At 42.5% G+C, this 19,753-nt stretch overlaps 1 protein-coding gene across 1 annotated transcript in view; it reads right to left on the bottom strand.

Annotated features, from left to right (window-relative positions):
* Nucleotides 1-19,753, bottom strand: part of LOC139923880 (voltage-dependent T-type calcium channel subunit alpha-1I) — a 184,472-nt gene that overhangs the window by 123,353 nt on the left and 41,366 nt on the right. Inside the window, exon 4 of the mRNA XM_078282664.1 lies at nt 3,605-3,702. Coding sequence (XP_078138790.1) covers nt 3,605-3,702 — 98 coding nt within the window. The remainder of the gene's footprint in view (nt 1-3,604; nt 3,703-19,753) is intronic.

The raw sequence follows: 19,753 nt of genomic DNA, 5'->3' as shown, positions 1-19,753 counted from the left end.
TATACTTATAAAGGAAGCAAAACAACATTAACTTCAAGCACCCGCATATCCGACTTAGAGAGTACTCCAAGGTTCTTAAGATGATTGCCTGCTAGGCGCAATTTACACACATAAACCACAAAAGCAACTGGCAGCGAGCCCTGATTATTCTCATCAAAAAGGCCGGAGAATAATCAGCACTCTTGGAGTCTAAGTGGCTGGGTTGGTGTTCTCAAAACAGTTCAGCCGGTTCTGATGTCGTTACAGCGATGATTACGTTCTGTTGGGTGCTGAGGAGGTTTTGATGGGCTCAGAACGGCTCGCTGCGTGGATGGAAGGATTTTTAGGAATTTCAATACAGACAATGTACTTTGTTTCCTCGTCCGCATTTTTCTTTATTTTTACTTTTTTCCACATTTTTGAATATTAGTAAAGACATCAAAACTGTGAAATAACACAAATGGAATTATGCAGTGGCCAAAAAAGTGTTAACCCTCATCCTACCAACATATTTAACATACAAGGACTACCGACTGGGGTCCCCAAGAATAAACTACTGTAAGAAACAACCATCATAGCAAAATGTTAACTTATTTCTTCTCAAAACATTATTAGTTATGTAATTGATGTCATCTGAAAAAAAACCCAACAGATTATTATTATTTTAGGAAAGTTACAGTTAATTGAATTATGTATTGTATTTCTGACTTTGAACATCATCTTACCTTAGGAAGAGCAGTATTTAGGGTCGTCGACAGATAGGGCTACAACTAACGACTATTTTCATTGTCGATTAATCTGTCGATTATTTTCTCGATTAATCGATTAGTTGTTTGGTGTATAAAATGTCAGAAAATGGTGAAAAATGTCGATCAGTGTTTCCCAAAGCCCAAGATGACGTCCTCAAATGTCTTGTTTTGTCCACAACCCAAAGATATTCAGTTTACTGTCATAGAGGAGTAAAGAAACCAGAAAATATTCACATTTAAGAAGCTGGAATCAGAGAATTTTGACTTATTTTTCTTAAAAAATTACTCAAACCGATTAATTGATTATCAAAATCGTTGGCGATTAATTTAATAGTTGACAACTAATCGATTAATCGATTAAGCGTTGCAGCTCTATCGACAGAGCACATGAGGAAATCTGTCTGCTGCATCTGTGTCTGTCTCCTTCAAAATAGAGAGCCTAAGTCCCTCCCCTTCCGCTGTCCCCCATGGGACCTTATTTCGGAAAAAATATGTACGGTAGTCAACGGCGAGAGACAAATAATTGTTTGATCCCGTTTGAATTGTGCCATGACTTACACATATGATATTTTGTCAATTTAAAAGATAATTTTGCAAGTCAAGAAAGTCGCAGTTTGTTGTAAAACAGTACAGTAACGTTTAGTTTTGTGTGAAACCGCTCAGTGAACTACATCTCTCGTCTCGCACAATATACGTCACCAACACCAACATGGAACGAAACATAGGAAACACACACAGGCATCGCGTTAACGTTAGCCCCCACTGTACTAAAACTATCCTAAACCAGTTTAAATCCGTTCTTCCTGTCTACCTTCCAGGTTGTGTATAATACTCCTGCTATCTGAGAGGGACTTAGCTTCAGCGGCTCTGGGTAGCTTGTGGAGAGAGGAAGTTACGTCACTTGCGCGACTTTTGGGTGCGTAGTCTTTCTAATTACGTATTTTTACAATCTTATAGTTCAACAGTTTTACCACAAACTGCGACTTTCTTGACTTGCAAAATTATCATTTAAATTGACAAAACATCATATGTGTAATTCATGGCACAATTCAAACGGGATCAAACAATTATTTGTCTCTCGCCGTTGACTACCGTACATATTTTTTCCGAAATAAGGTCCCATGGTGGTCCACCGGAAGGGGAGGGACTTAGGCTCTCTATGACTGACAGAGTGCCCCCCCCCCCCCCCCCCCCCCCCCCCCCCCCGATAGTGTGTGATACTTTAAATTAGGACCCATGGCAAACATGAACTCAATAAATAGTTCCATCTATTAAAACTGCATAGGTGGAATTGGGTGCTTTTGACTGGGGTCCCCCAGGACCCCAATACATTGGTGTTTTTAAAAAGCACTAATTAAAACAGAAACAGAAAACAATGATATGAAGTCATTAGGAACAAATTGATTGACAAAGTCATGAAAAATTGGAATGATAGAATAAAGCACCTGTGAGATATGACGAAAAGTATACCTCTGTCTGCGGGTACCCCAGTCGGTAGGATGAGGGAAATCAAAACTATCTTACATTTTCGATTCTTTAAAGTAGCCGCCCTTTGCCTTGATGGAAAGGCAAAGGCTTTGAAAAGAAATTCATTCATAGGATCAATGTTGTGTAATCGTGCCTCCATCCAGGATTGGCTGAACAAATAGGAACCGGAACTACTGGCCAATTCTGATGCATTTTTTTTTTTTTTTTTTGGTGGTGTTGTTGGGCGATATGTACAGCTGAATTTTCCTACAGTGCCACTAAAGAGGTGGAGGTTTCGAGAAGTGATTGAGAAGTGTGAGAAGCATGAAAGCCAAGATATGTCTGCTTGCATATGGAGATCACACATAGCCACACGGAAAGCATAAACAAAGCTGTAGGCTCCAGCTGAGTTCACCCAGGGATGAGCCTGTCATTTTAAAGTAAACAATTTCTGTACTGATCTCTGACGATCCAAATCTGGAGTTCTCTCAGGATAATAAATAATGGAAGGGGTATGGTATATCATTGTACTATATCATCAACAGAGATCCCATTAATTCACCTAATCTCCCCTCTAAATATCCTAAAAACAAAGACTCAGTATTTCAAATTAAACATTAATAAGTCAGAGTTATCACCGCAGGCCACAGTGGTTACAAAACATCACAGATGCAATCAACACAAAGTGAAATCACACTCCCTCCAGCAAGTAATAACTACAGCGTGTTTGTATCTAATCTGAATGTGTTCGCAGTTGGTACTTCTGGGGTTATGACTCAGAAAACATCAGAAAAAGCATCAGCATGCGACTCAGATTCAGCACCATGGACAGCTACCATGCTACCAGACCGGCTGTACAGTCCCAGCAGCTCCGGGGAGCTGACCATGGTGCTGAATGGGAGCCACAGGGAGAGGGCTGTATCACATGAGTGAACCTCATGAAGCCTGGAGGCTGTAACACGTTTGGTCGTGTCTTGGCCTATATTAGCTTTAGCAAAATGCTCCTGGATAGCTTGACAGAGCCGGACGATGACGTAGCTGCGATATTCACATATACTGCTTTATTTGACAGTACTTTTCTGACAATACAATGCCTGCTCCTCCATAGACTGTCAGTGTTATCAATCTGAGACCAAGTCACATAATTGAATAATCTGTTATAAAATGTTAAATGCTGATTTTAAATGTATGAATATGCCTGGGAAAAGTGTCTTGTTTCTTTGGTTCATAACTAATAACTTGAAAAGTTGGCTTTTTGGGTAGGCAAGGTTTCTGTGGGAAGCAAGACACCAATTTCCCACATTTTAAAACTAGTTTAATTCTTGTTCATTGGCTTAGAGCAGCATTATAACACCTTTGATTGTAATGCAAATGATGTTTGTTCACCCAAGTGTGGAGAGGAGACTTACTTGGCACCCTGTTGATGGCTTTGAGAGGCCGCAGCACCCTCACCGTCCTGATGGCAGAGAAGTTGATGTTCTGCAGGTCCAGGGAGTATTCCACTATCCTGGAAAACACACACACACACACACACACACACACACACACACACAAACATGTTAACAATCCAGGTACTTCCATATCCCTAGAGTCTATAAAAGAATATCAAAGAGAACCAAATGAATGAAAACCACCAGCATCAGAAAAAAAAAAACAACCACAGTAAAGTCAATGTGTTCAGCGCAAAGAAGAACAAATGCATCTCAACCTCTGACTTCATCTCAATTTAATTTCCTCCTCCCTCCATGTTTGCTCCTTTAAAAACAGCCTGAACAGAAGCAGCCGGAGCCTTGCACAGTTGGGGGCCTGTTTTGCCGAGCCTAACATGAATTAATCCGCATGAATTGATATGCCTAATAAAGAGAGGCATTCACAGAACCAGGGGTCAGTGGAAGACTTCATAACATTAGCTTCTCCATCTGTGCAAACTGGAAAAAGTGTCTACTCCACATGCTGTGAGAGAACACAAACCTGGATTAGTTTGCAGCTGTACATGAATATTAATGTGCTTTGGTATATCACTTTTCAAAACAAAGTTACAAAGCGCTCTACAGGCAGTAAAAGCCAGAGATTCAGGCATTTTGACACGGATGGAAGAAGATGTCAAAGTAAGAGTGAAGAAGCACAGCAGACCTCACAAACCGGACACGTCACCTCTTCCTATTAGCACAGAGCATGACAGCATCAAAGTGTTTTCTGTTCATTTGCAGGCACATGCAAGTGCGAGAAGTCGGGGACTAAACCTGCAACCGCTTGACAGATGAAAGCAAAAGCCTTGTGAAGGGGTGGGGATAGGAGGGGGTGGAGGGGGGTAGAGGGGGAGGGGGGGGGGGGGGGGGGGGGATGGGGAGGGGGAGGGGGGGTAAACAAGCTTGAAGTAAAGCTACGTGTGGAATAACGGAGAAAAAGAAGGGAAGCAGAGAGCGAGTGTTTTCCTATCTGACCTATTTCTGGCAAATTATTACAGAGAAAACCTATTGTGCCTGGAGAATGAGAAAGAGAGAGAGAGAGAGACAGGGAGGGAGAGAGAGAGAGAGAGAGAGGATGGAAAGTACAGAAAAAGATGGAGAGAAGACGGGGAGGACAGACAGAAAGAGACAGGGAAGAGAGAGAGAGTGAGAAAGAGATGGAGAGATGACAGGAGACGGAGAAAGAGTGAGACGAGAACGGGGGAGATCAGAAAACCAGCGGAAAGTAAAGCACCAAGGGATGATTAAGTGCGATATAACGATGGCAATAAAGAGAGATTGAGCGAGAGACAGAGAGGGAGAACGAGCCTGAGGGTTTTATCAAGTGTTGGAGATAATTACAACGTGAGGAACAGAGAGAGAGAGAGAGAGAGAGAGAGGAGAGCAATCTGCATATACCTGGCTGAACAAAAGAAAGCTGTTCTTGGGCTGTCAAGGGGGGAGAGAGTTGTCAAAATATGGAAAAGAAAAGTACGGGGAACTGAGGCAAGTTTCAGGTATTCCACACGTATTCTACTCTGAGATATTCTCGCACGGCATAATAACAAGCTCATTTCACTGAGAAGTTGGAGAGCCTACCAGGAGATTTTCAAGTGTTTAAAAACCCCTATCCAATTATTCACTCCAGACATTTTGACCCGCGCATCTGGCTGGGAGGCTTTGAAATAATTTTGGCAGCAAAATAACAGTAAAATGGACAGTAACATAAAAAAAAAATTTCACCCAGCCCCTAGTCTTCCAAAGGGAAGTTTCACAGTTCGAAATGGAATCCTGCGAGGTTTGTTGAAAGTTGAAAAAACTTGACTGTGCCCAGGATTCAAAGTTGAAAAATACAGGTGCTCCAAATTCTGCAAAATATCAAAGTTGGAAGAACGTAGACGCTCCCAAGTTATATGGTTTTTTTTTGGGTTTTTTTTGTGATAAAATTTGTATTTTGTTTCTTTACGGTGTAACAATAATAAATCATATACACATGCCTGCATGTATCACATTCATATGTGTCCATACATCTCCATAACACATTGTTGCGGACAATGTAATTCAAGAGAGAGAAAAAAAAGAAAGAAACGTAACATTTTATCCCACCCTCCCCTCCTCTCCCCCTCCTCTCCCCCTCCCCTCCCCTCCCCCTCCCCTCCCCTCCCCTCCCTGTCCTCTCCCCCTCCCCTCCTCTCCCCCTCCCCTCCCCTCCCCTCCTCTCCCCTCCCCTCCTCTCCCCCTCCTCTCCCCTCCCCTCCCCTCCCCGTCCTCTCCCCCTCCCCTCCTCTCCCCCTCCCCTCCCCTCCCCTCCCCTCCTCTCCCCTCCCCTCCTCTCCCCCTCCTCTCCCCCTCCCCTCCCCTCCTCTCCCCTCCCCTCCTCTCCCCCTCCTGTCCCCTCCTCTCCCCCTCCCCTCCCCTCCCCCTCCTCTCCCCTCCTCTCCCCTCCTCTCCCCCTCCCCTCCCCTCCCCCTCCCCTCCCCTCCCCTCCCCTCCTGTCCCCTCCTCTCCCCCTCCCCTCCCCTCCTCTCCCCCTCCCCTCCCCTCCTCTCCCCTCCTCTCCCCTCCCCTCCCCTCCCCTCCCCACCTAAGCTTACTCCCTTCCCCTCCCCTGGCTGGATTCGGATAACTCCCTATGCATGCCTACGTAATACCTAGGCATATAGCATAGGAGAAAAATAATAATAAAAATAAAAAATAAATAAATTAAAAAAAAAATGAAAAAAAAAATACATAAATAATAATCTAATCAAATAATAATGATAATAATAATACTAATAATAGGACTACTACTAATAAATATATACACATATACTGTACGTGCACACATACCGTATACATGTACACATGCCTACACATACCCATATAGTAAGTTATACGGGTTTTGAAGTTGGAAGAACTTGACCGCGCCAAAGTTCTGTGAAGTTTCAAAGTTGGAAACCTGCAGCTGCGTCCTGCTGACGGTGAAAATCATGAACAGAACAGTTCGCTTCATTCTTTACAGTCCGGTATCGTGACCAACCCACTGCACATGCTCCAAAGCATCCATCAGGTGTGGATCTAACTCTGCGAGCCATGAAATATGAAGCTACCTCATGTGTCATCACAGTCCAAAAGCCAGGACGCCTGCTGCACCATCCAGTCTCATCCAGTCTGTTACCGTAACCTCGGCGGTGACAGGAGCCGGCTAAGCCTCCGTTCTGCCGCAACTCAGCAGCGACTCCGGCAAAATCGAACAGGTAAAACACACCGACCATGTTAAAGTAAGGTCAGAGTTCGCAGAATACCTGGATACAGAAGGATCTCTGTGACCGGTGAGGTTGTTTCCTCGATGTGTGGCTGTGATCTAACTTGACAAGTGGTTTTCCACGGAGGGAGCAGAGCGCAGGCTGGAAGCATCATCCACTTCCCCAGTGAGACACGAGAGAGGAAAAAAAACACCAGGAGACCCAAAATAACGAGGGGAGGGGTCAGTGTGTGTGTGTGTGTGTGTGTATGTGTGTGTGATAGTTTGACAGTGATCAGTTTGACTTCTGTCCTTTCCCAGAGGGAAAGGACAGAATGGACTGGACTGAGAGTAAGAGAGAGTAAAATTGCAGTCAGATGTTTCTCCAGCTGCTATTTCAATTACTGTGTTGCATTGGGTGGACAGAGAGGGTGTGTGTGTGTGTGTACGTGTGTGTGTGTGTGTGTGTGTGTGTACGTGTGTGTGTGTGTGTGTGTGTGTGTGTGTGTGTGTGTGTGTGTGTGGTGGTGGTGGTGGGTGTGGGGCGTAATGGAGGATCTGTCATTTTGGTCAATTTTTTACAGCAATTTGAGATAAGGCAGCTTGTTCTGGCCACACAAACACACACACACACACACATACGCAGAAAAATGCTGCCCTCACACATACATTAAGCCTCTCACACACATAGGCGCACACACACACACACACACACACACACACACACACAGACAGCACTAATACCTCTGAAACATCACACATTGGCTGAGCAGAGAGACAGACAGATAGCCTCAGTCTTTCTCTCTCTCTCTCTCTCTCACACACACACACACACACACACACACACACACAGTAGAGTAAGTGCTTGGGGGAGTCTCTAGGCTCTCACGAAGCTGTGTCAAATCAGAAGACTGAGGCCACAGAGAGTAGCAAGCATGCACACACACACACATGCACACAGAAACACACACACACACACACACACACACACACACAAGCACACTATCCCTCTCTCTCCCATACACACTCACACATTCATACAGTCACATATGCACTCTCTCTCTCTCACACATGGACACTGTTGAAGAGTGTAGTTATGTAAGTAGTGAACCCACACATATGACACACACTCTTACACACACACACACACACACATAAATGCAGATGCTTTTACACGCACACACACACACACACACACACGCAAGTCAAACTAAATGTAGTGACTGTCTGTGTCTGAGTTGGGACCGCTCTCCAACCAAACATCTTCATGAATATTTGAAAGGAGAAACTAGATTAGTTTTGTTCCGAGGGACGTTGGAGGGAAAATGTGCATTTTTCAACCAATCCTTAAATACCTTCCTCTCTTTCTTTCTGTTTTCTCTCGGCTGTCTTAAGGGAGCAGCTCCGTCTCTGCCGATTTCTATCCCCAAAAGCACTTTCACAAGTTAGCATAATGAAATACTCCCACAGGAGTCGATCCAATCCTAATAGTCTACCACCAATTCATCTCTGGGGGGTCGCCCTACTGTTTTTGTTCTGCTTTCTTTTGTTTTTTTTTGTTTTTTTTTTATGTTGTTGGCCCCTCTGCCAACACATGTATTTTAAGGATTTTTCAGCCCCTGACTCAGTCATTACTTTGCCAGTTGCTGAGATTTCTGGCTTTCAAAACTCACTTTCTGGCAAAAAAACAAACAAACATTGGAATTACAGTCCAATAATTTGGCTTCAGAACACTTGGATTATGCTGCACAAGCTGTTTGGAGTAATTTCATGGTCATTTTTTACCCTTTTTGGAGCTGTAAAGAACCAGTTCCACACCACTTCAGTTGTTTTGGAGAAAGCTGACATGGAGCTGTGTGTTAGCTGGATATACAAACTTCACCGGTGTTTCCACTGACATGAGGGTGAGCAAATTATGTCAAAAATGCTGTTTTTGGGTGAACTATTCCTTTAACGCCTCTTTAAAAAATAAAGGTGGAGTAGACATATTTGCTTCAGAACAGGAAACTGGTTATATTGTTGCCTCTCAATGTCAGTGTCACTGTCATGTCTGTTCTTTAATGAGCAGAATCTAATTAATAAAAGAATGAAAAAGTTGTATTGTTGTGAAATTTAAACTTTAACTATGTCTTCACATCTTAGCTGCAATTTTTTTTTTTTTTTTTTTAGGTTCTTCATCTACCAGTTGCATTTTTTATGATCCTGAGACAACACACTGGCATTTTATAATAAAGCAGACAGATCATGTATAAGCAGTGCTTATGTATTATGCAATATGTCATACGCCAGAGAGAGATCACATTCAAATAAACAGGTCATTAATTAGGTGTCATCAGAAATGTGCTGTGGAAATATGCAGAGTCTGTACTTGTTAGTGCTTGAAGTTAAGAAATATTTCAACTTTTTAGCTTAAGAGTCCCAAACTTCACCAGGTTTCCAACAGTCTCCAAGCAGCAACAGGAGCCACACTCAACATTTTTTACCCAAGCATCTGTCTAGGGCTATAAGCTAGGAATGATGTAGGTTGAACTGACTACTGATCTATATCACATGTAATTCCCTCTCTTCCCCGTAGCCAAAAGTGATCAAGAAACACAACTCTCCTGGGTCTAGGTTGACTGTTTTAATTTTTGTATCTTATTGGATTCTTTATTATTTAATTTATTATTATTATTATTATTTTGTTTGCTGCAAAGCACTTTGTAACTTTGCTTTGAAAAGTGCAATAAAAATAAAGTTTCTCATAGACAATACAGTCTTGTGTCAGAGTTTGATTACTGGTGGTTAATCCTATCTGCTTGTTAACAGTAATTCAATATAACAAGGGAAGAAAACTAACTTGTTTGTTCACTGGCCAAAGTGGCTAGTGATTTCTAAAATACCAGCAGCCGTTTTCACAATTTTACAAACCGAATACATTTATAAAACCTCCAAAGCATGGTTGTTTACCTGCTACAGTGGTTCATAGAACAGTCAAATAGCCGCCGCCCTCAAGACCCCATTTACACCTGGAGTCTTGATTGATCACATAGCAATCCAATCACACTTATGCACATAAAAATCCAGGTGTAAATGCACCCAAGATGCATTGGGGGCGGATTAAAAACCGACTGCTTAAACCGGGAGGTGGCTGGAGACGCATTGCGGCCGCAATTGGTGTAAAAGTAAATTAAAATGCTTCTCCAAGCCACATATGTAATTTCTATACTCCTCCCAAAACATTACATCCCTGACCAGTAAGAGAAATAATGTTTTTTAATTATGTGAGCAGAGCCGAGGAAACAAACACCGCCAGGCTACAGGAGAAAACCTGTACCATCGGTTAGATATGGATGAGACTCACAGCTGGAGTACAAATGAAGCCAGATGTTTACTGTCATTGTGGACAGACTAAGGCCTACAGTCAGACAGAGGAATTTGCATATTGTGAGGGAAAGCGCAGGGGGAGCCTGGGTGTTTGGGGGGGGGGGATCAAATTTCTACCCAGCTGCCGAAGATGCACTTTTGAGAACAAATGTAAATGTAATATGGATAAATCGCATCTGAATACAATCTGGATACAAGTCGCATGCGATGCCAGGTGTAAATGGGGTCTAACATACATGCACAATTTCACACACACACATACAAGAAGACCCTCACACACACAAACACAAATGCACCCACACAAATGCAATTTTATGGGAAACACTGTATTTATGAACATTACTCCAGCTTACCAGCATCAACATTAAAAGCCCATCTGTTTTAAGACACATTAAGTTAACATATATTAGCAAAGAGCCATTAGGCTGTTGATCCAGCCAATGGATGGTCTCAGAAAACAGAATAACATAGCCAAATAGATACATTTAGCCCATTTCGCTGACTGTATACTAGCCTAATAGGCTAGAATAAACTAATATGGTAATTACCAGGCAGCACTAACTGTCTTATTTTATGCCAACAGTCCTGGCCAAACTCCTTCTGGAGAAGACGGCATCAATAATTAAAATTAGATTAATGGACGCAATACATCTTCTGTCCCAGAAGGAGTTTGTAAGGCAGAAGGGCAGATGCAAATGCACACACACACACACACACACACACACACACACACATGCATACACACACACACACACACACGCACGCACGCACACACACACACACACACACACACACACAGCAACTTACCACATCCTGCAATCACCTCTCTCCCTCATCTTTTAGCCTTTCTGTTCCTTTCTAACAACTTTTCCTCCTCACAAATCCCCACCATCTCTCTCTCTCTTTCTCTCTCCCATCTCCTCCTTTTTCACTTTTCTATCTCTCCATCTTTTCCTTCTTCATCTTTGTCCTCTCTGCATTCCTCCATCCTCCTGTTTCGCCCTTCTCTGTGTGTGTCTATTTTTCCATTCTCACGTTCCCACAGTGTGTGTGGTGTGAGAGCTTTAATGAGCTACTGTTACACCTCCAGCTGGGTACAGATGCTCATACACATGTCCCTGTGTCTGTGTGTGTGTGTGTGTGTGTGTGTGTGTGTGTGTGTGTGTGCGTTGTCAGAGATGAAAGCCAAGCTGTCTAGCTCCAGTGGAAACATTCCCCATCTCTCTTCCCACATGTTCTCACCCCATCTATTCCTGTTAGCCCCTACACACATCACATCTAACTCACTGACTCCATAAGACATCGCTAGAAATTAAAATACACAGTGGAGATAGATGGTCAGTAAGCTGCTCTGTTCCAACAAACTGGACTGGTTTTGAAGGGATCCCACTTTGTAAACACTGCACCGAGTAAACGGCAGTGCTGATCTGGGTTTCTTACCAATCAGAAAACTGAACTGGAAAAACATGTCATTTAAAATATGCCATTTGGTGGATGCTTTTATCCAAAGATTGTTTCATTCAAACTTCCATGGGTACATTAATTTTTAGCATGGGCGGCCCCAAGTGGGAACAGAACCTCTAACCCAAACCCATTAAGCTACATGGGCATTTAAATAGATGTAACTGAAATATTCAGTACTCAGCCCTTTAAAGTAATGACCCACAACATTTATAAATAGATGTCACTACTTGCGATCACTGATTGGTATAACACAGCAGTGATTCAACCTATATCCAGGTCATGAAAGCTTTTGCATTTGCTGTTCTAAACCCCCGGTGTCTGGTAGCTCTCCTGGGAAACCGGAAATGATTTGTTTTACATTTCCGGCAGCATGCAGCAACAGCAGAATCAATAGAAGAAGAACTGGGTAGTTAGCATGAGCAGCGATAGCCACCATGGCTGAACAGACAAAGAAAAGAGAAACTCAAACTGCATCAACAGGCGCCCACACTGTTTGATTGACAGGTGATCTCTGGGAAGAGCAGTGCAGAAACACCACAGCAACGAGCACTGAGTACCAAAGATGGAGACAAAATCCAAAAGGAAAGATCTTGCAGATTAACACTTTAGATCTAGTATCTGTGGATTCCAGAAACATATACATAGATAAATCCGGGGCTTGCAGCACTATGCTAAGAAGTTGCAGCAACATATTTCTACAACCTGTAGCAACCAAGCAATCTGGGGAACATCATTGTAAAATTTCAGCAAGCCTTACCCAGCTGATTGAATAAAACAAGTGAAAAAACTGAGAGCAAAGATTGCTTGGCTCTCACTGTACATGGAAGTGTAACTGGAACCTACAACAACTAAATCACTATTACATATGTTACATATGAGTTAGATAAGATTATGCTTACGTTTATCGAGGATAATCAGCCATGAATACACATCTGTTCTGAGACAGTTGGTGTTCAACAATATGGATCGATCCCCAGGGTTCATTTACTGTGCGACTTAGTGTCAAAAACTATTCAGTTAGGATCATTAACTCAATCACCTCATACATCATCTGCCAATTAAATCAACTAATTACTGTTAACTATAGTTGTGCATATGCCAGCGCACACAGGGCTAAGTAACGCTAACACTTTATACATATCTGTCTATTAAATATGCAAATTACTGGTCACAATAATAGTTAGTTTTTCCATTCTGGTAATTGAGATTAGAATATTATTACTTTTAATTGTCTTTCATATTGTTTTATTTTTGTTAGCACAATTGGTAAGTAATACAAAACTAAAATCTCAACCTAAAACACAATAGATAGAAATGAGATTGGCTTACTATTACTAGAAATAGAGCAATATTCTGGCATTGCATTTTAAATCAATGAAGAGCAACACAGAAATAGCTATAGCATGTTTTTGAGGTGGGTAATGCAAAAGTACTCTAACTATTAGTTACTATCAATTACTACTAGTTACTTATACTAGAGTGACTTTGTAATGCAACTAGTTTCTTTTAAGGTAAGTAACAAAGTAAAGTAACTAAGTAACCTTCTCCAACACTGGTGATAACTAAAGTGTTGCTTCCATCCAGTATTTGATGAAACCACATACGTCTGCAGTTTATATAAATCTCATCCTCTTGAACATAAAGCCACTTTCCATTATGTATCTGAGCTGACAGCATTTGTTTCAGTCAAAGGAGAGGGAGCGGATTTGATAAATGTGTAAATATAGCTCTGCCAACGCAGATAGGGATCAATTATGGACTCCCATCTGCTCTCCTCACCATAAATCACACAGGACAAGGCTTGGCAGCTCAGAATGTAAGAGGGAGATGGTTGAGATGTATAGGCATATGTTCCAGACATAAGAGACTGCCCACATATACAAACCCAGACGCAGACACATATTCATATTGGATGGGAAGCCCACACATCAGACCCACACTCACACACACACACACACACACACACACACACACACACACACACACACAGATGAAAGATTTATGTGCACATAAATACAAGCATACAAAGGACATAAACACTATTAAAGCAGTCAGATATTGAGTCAGTAAGTGCCTAATTGGCAACCACATTGTTGCAGACACACAGGATGAAAACAGTGGCAGGTCGAAAGATAACAGACAGGATCCACTTCATGGGTATAAAAAGCAACGCCTCCTCCATATTGAGCGGCTACCAATGATAGCAGATACTGAACAATACCTCGCTAACTGCTTGGCCCTTCTCTTACGGAGACCAGCCATCTGAAGACCCCTCACAACTAGCTCGTCACATGACCCAGGCTGCCAAATATGAAAACTAAAAGTTTACACTTAGTTTACCTAGCTGTGAAATGGTCTGCTCCAGCTGTTGACATTTCAGCATCTTGGTTAGAAAGGCTTCCTCTAGGCTGCAGTCAAAAGTACAACCGACCTCTAGAACGAACACCTCTCTAAGATCTTCATCGACAACAACAACATCGGGAGTGTTAGCTGTAATATTAGAGAACGCTTCTGAATCCTCACTACACAGACTGAACATGCTCGGCTTCACAGTAGAATGCTTATAAAGCATTATAGAAGACCTGAAAATAGATGTGATATCTTTTGATATCAAATCCACTATTCTGTCGTGCCTACAAAAGCCCCCTGTATACATGGCAACCATTTAAGATGTGAGACATGGTTTCAGCTGTCTGTTCGTGATGTTTACAGTGAGGAGCATGACTGTCAGGAAGCCAGATGGAAAGATTAAGCTTAGTTGGAAAAACCTGTAATCTTGCTTTTATAGTGAAGATGACAATGCTCTCATCTATAGCCACACTTTTAAACACTGTGTGGGAGACAGAGTGATCTGCAGCAGGGAGACATGCTAGCTTCCCTTGAAGTTTCAACTCAGTCCAGCGTTGCCGTTGTCTCTGTTGTTGCGCCCTCAAGAGGCGACCTCGGGCATTTGTTAGTGGAAGTTGATGTTCTGTTCCACCGACATTCACAGTCGCTCTCACAGAGATACTGGGGTCAGATATAACCTCCTCCGAGACATTCACCGCCTCGGAGTTAGACCCTACCCACTCCAGAGTAACTTTTGCCCAGCCACATAGGTCGCTCATGTCAGGTCAGTCCGACCACACGCCGAAGCCAGGGGAGCGACTGCCCAGCTTTCCACTGGGTTTCCTCTTGAAGCCCAGGAAACTAGGATCCACCTCACGTGCCAGGGGGACCTTGCGCCTCTGTAGGTCCAGGAACTGAGAAGCTCTAGCAAGCTCTCTAACACATTGATCATCACTGTTAAGCATATTTAATAGATGGCAGAGCCTCGTAGCAATATATAACCATTCAAAGTTAGGAACCCCCAGTCCACCCTCCCGTTTACTGAGGAATATGACATTGCGTGTAGTATGCGTATTTAAGCCAGCCCACTGTCTTACCAAATGTACAGCTTTTTGAAGCTTTCCAAGTTTCTGGGATAACGGCAGATGGTGGAAGGAGAGAAAAACCGATGGAAAAATTGCCTCCAACATGTTTATCCTCTTTAGTAAAGCAAAAGAGAAAACCTTTCACTGAAGAAATCACATCCTCTTAGCAGCAGGAAGCAACAGGGTTTATAGGAAATGTGGTCTTCACTTTCAGAAACACTAGCATTAACAGTATTACTGGTGTAAGATAGAGACTACCAATCATCTCCACCATGGTCTACATTTATTTTTCTGTATTTTATATGATTTTTTCTCACTGTTGCTGTTTTTTTGCTGTTTTTCTTGCCTGTGTTTATTAATAGTATTACTATGATTATTATTAGTATTAATATACAGCAGCTACTGTCTCCCACTCAGTGACAGACAGGCCTGAAGTAGCACACATCAGTCGGCCGTCATCATCAGACTCTTTGTGGAGCGCTGCTTTCATGCAGACTCTCCTGATTAAATAACGAATCCCCCCTCGGCAAGAACAGACACTCTCTGTCAGCCCTCCAAACCTGCAGCATCTGTCACACACAAGTACACACACACACACACACACACACACACACACACACTCACATATGCATAAATATTGACATATACAAACACATGTGCACACAAATACACACAAACACACATATGCAGATAAATATATGCACACATACTCATAGGTACAGCACACACACACACACACACACACACACACACACACACACACACACACATACATTCACACAGACGTGGACACGTTGAATATCAGTCAGCTTTAAAAAGGGCTTGAAGGAGCTACCTGCCAGTTTGCCGGAGGCTTCTTGTTTAATTGGTGCTTTCATGGTGCAGCTTGTCCTCTGTGTCTGCAGTCCCATTTGCACCGGGGAAAATAATGTGGCTTTTAAATATGCCGGATTCATCGACACATCCCAACAATGAGAGTTATTTTCTACTATTGTATTCAAGATGGGAAAACGTCTGTGGGAGCAGAAACACTGCTGATGTTTTTTAATGCTTCAGTAACGGAAGACGGAAGAGTGTTGTGTCTGTCCAAATCCTCGTACTATTCAGGAAGAAGAAGGAATTTTTTTTATATTAATCGTTAATTATTCAGGGAAGGCTGACTGAGCTCGCATGCTTTTTTCAGCACTGCCATTCTTCACTTTCAATTCAACATTTCCTGGGAGCTTCTCAGTAAAACCACAGTCATGCGTCACACATTTGTTTTGACGGCACTGACTTTTGTAACCAATCTGGGATTCAAACCGGTGACCTTCTGGGCACAAGCATTATTTTCTAACCTCCAGGATACTAGGGTTTGATCAAAATATCGGTTTGCCAATACATTGGACGAATGTTGGTGTTTTAACATTCAGATATCGGCCAGTCAGTTTTCCTCCCTGACCACGGGTAATGAATATGTTGTTGGTCTTATTATCAGATATTTGACCAGAGGATTCTAATATTAGTTGTATTTTTACACCTTCAGGGTGGCAGTCTGTAAAACCTGCAATGAAACCTGCCTCAAGCTTCCCAACCCACCTAAAAGAATTTCATTAGGATGGGTTTTAATGAAGAGTTTTATTTTCCCATGATGGTCTAAATGTTGTTTCACTCTGCTAAGAATGAAATTCTCAGGGAAACACTTAATCCTTGTATTTTCTTGGTCACATTTAATGATATTGAATGAATACTGGCCTAAAATATCCGCTTCTCCGTAGCTTCAGTATCAAACTTGAACCCCACAAGGCCTCATGGGTTCCAGCTCTGCTCTCCTCCTGCCATGCCTACACACCATCAGAAAACGCTATAAACTCCAGAAACCAGTCACTGGTCACAGTCCATTCATTTTCTACAATCAGGGAAATTTATGATAATTTTACCTATAGTCACCTTACCTCCTCGTTTGCCAGTTTGGCAAATCTGTCAGCAGCTGAACTTTTGTGCAACGTTGCCCATCAAGAGCCAATCAGGTACTACCATCTATTGCTGTAACAATACTGGCCCTACAGCTAGCAATCAGGTAGACAGTAGTGTGGTAATGTAGTTACTACTGATTACTGATATGTGAGTTTCATTCATACACTGGGCAATTTTTGGGGCAACTCAGATAGATAACACTCTGAGCAACAGGCAACAAAGTGAGCAACAGGGCGAGCAACACATAGTCCTGGTTGTCTTTATCACAACTGGTTTTACAAGGACACATTTAGAGGAAATCCTACATGGGTAAAATGTGCAAATTCATGAGCCCTGACATTGCTCCTTTAATATGCTTTGCTGCTCCTTCCTTTCTCCCTGATATTGCTAATATATTAAATTCACGCTCTCTCACCACTTCAGCGTGTCGCTGCCTCCTCTCTCGCTCCCTCTGTTGAATGTTGGAGACAGATAGAGGGAGTGAAGGGAGAGAGGAGGAGCTGAGAGAATGAACGGATCCGGAGAGAGGAGGTGTAAAGCTGGGTCTGCGCTCACAGATAGCCTCTTCAATACTGCCCCAGATGACAGAGTATTACAAAAGGATTCACACACACACACACACACACGTGAACATATACACACGTCCACACATACTGTATACACATGCACGCACGCACGCACGCACACACACACACACACACACTCAATACACATGGATCATGAGGGGCAGGTTGGAGTTTTAGTTCAACGGACATTTCTCAGAGGAAGAGATGCTCTGGAGGCAGAAATAATCTCATTGGTTGAGTTAAACCTCAATGGACAGAGAGAGGTAGGAAACGAGGAAGCTAATATTACGAAGCCTAGCGCTCTTACTACTAACTGAAAAAATGCAATCTATCCATATAGGTAAGCTCCTTGGTTAGCCTGCTGACCTTCCGAGATCATGAATGTCACGGTCTGAAAAAAATAAATCACTGCCATTTAGATTTTTTATTTATATTTTCACTCAAATTCATTCTTTGCCATTCATGATTGCCAGTTACCTAAACAAAAAAAAAAAAAACAAAAAAAAACTGTGGCTCTGTCCATTGATGTTCAGCTCAACGAATAAGATTATTTCTGGTTCTAGTGCAGCTCTGCCTCCAAGAAATGCTTGAATGACTAAACCTCCAGTCTCTAAACCTCAAGGTGAAGTGCATAATGCTATAGATGATGGTGGGTCAACGGGCAGAAAAAAAGCAAACCCCTATCACTCTAATGCCTCCTCCCCTTCTCCCCCCTCCTGCTTCTCTCTCTCTTACTCTCTCCCTCCCCATCCATCTCCCTTCAGGCAGGGCTAACACAGTGGCGTAGCACACCAACGAATTAGGATCAGCGTCACTCATTGGAAGTAATGTTATTACTGTGACCACAGAGCTGAGAGCAGCTGTGTGTATAATCACTGCAGCACTCATAAGATCTGAATACGGAGAGACAGATATTCTGTGGCACTGGTTATGTAGCGCGTAGTGGAGCTGCCGCCGCTGCCGCCGCTGTCAGGAAGAGTTCTGATGTGAGTATCAGACCTCAGGGGGATGAGAGAGGACGTTTATAAGAAAACGTACTCACTTGGTTTGATTGTTGAAAGAGACTTGTCCGAAACATTGATTTAATGAGGTTTCACTGTGATATGTAATGCATGTGATGAAGATGAATGAAAGAAGGTGCATGCACACAGGATCCACCGTCAGTGTTCCAAACACACAGAAAAATAAAGGTGCGAACTGGAATCGAAAATGGTTCTTCGGAGTGATGCAATAGAAGAATTCTTTTTGGTTCCACAAAGAACCTTTCAGTCCGAGGTTCCTTAAAGAACCATTTCTGCACTCCTTTGCTTAGACATCTGCACTGCAAAAAAAAATGACTTGCTGTCCAGTGATTTTAACTTGTTTCCAGACCTATCAATCTTATTTCATGATATTTTCAGTCAAATTATCTCACTGCACTGGCAGATAATCTTGCTGGTTTCAATAAATTTCACTTGATACATGCCAAAATCACTTCTTTCAAGAAATCATCATAAAACAATGAAGAAAATCTTATCCTGAAACAAGAAACTTTCTCCAACACAGTTCCACTTTTACCAAGTAAATATACTGAAACAAGTTCACATTCTCCTGAAAAAAAATCAAATTTGTTGAAACCGGTAAGATTATCTGCCAGTGCAGTGAGATGATTTCACTAAAAGAATCCTAAAATGAGCTTGATAAGTCTGGATACAAGATAAAATAACTTTGCCCTAATAAGTTTGCCCTTATATTGCCTCATTTGCAATTGCGCAATATATACTATGGAGGGGTTTGGTAAATTTTCCACATTTACGCCATCACCCACCATCCAATAACTAAGAATTAAGAACCAGAAATGGTTCCTCTATGGCATCACTCCGAAGACCCATTTTCGGTACCAGTTTGCACCTTTATTTTTCTGTGTGTAGACAACATGCTCACACACTGTTCCACAGAAACTAATTGTGCAGGAGCCGGGGTTCAGCAGGGTTCAGCGGTAGAGGCAAGCTAAGCGGAGCCTGGCGTGGAACTCGTGCCGCCTCTAATCCCGCTCCTCCAGCTCGCCTACTGTTTGTGTTTGGCACGCTAGTTCCCAGGGGTGCGACGTTTTATCGTACCCCCCTCCTCGCCGCTACACTCG

This window comes from Centroberyx gerrardi, chromosome 3 (assembly GCF_048128805.1).
Source record: "Centroberyx gerrardi isolate f3 chromosome 3, fCenGer3.hap1.cur.20231027, whole genome shotgun sequence".
NCBI lineage: Eukaryota > Metazoa > Chordata > Actinopteri > Beryciformes > Berycidae > Centroberyx > Centroberyx gerrardi.
Note: the sequence above shows the minus strand (reverse complement) of the source record. Positions and strands in the feature narration are given on the sequence as shown.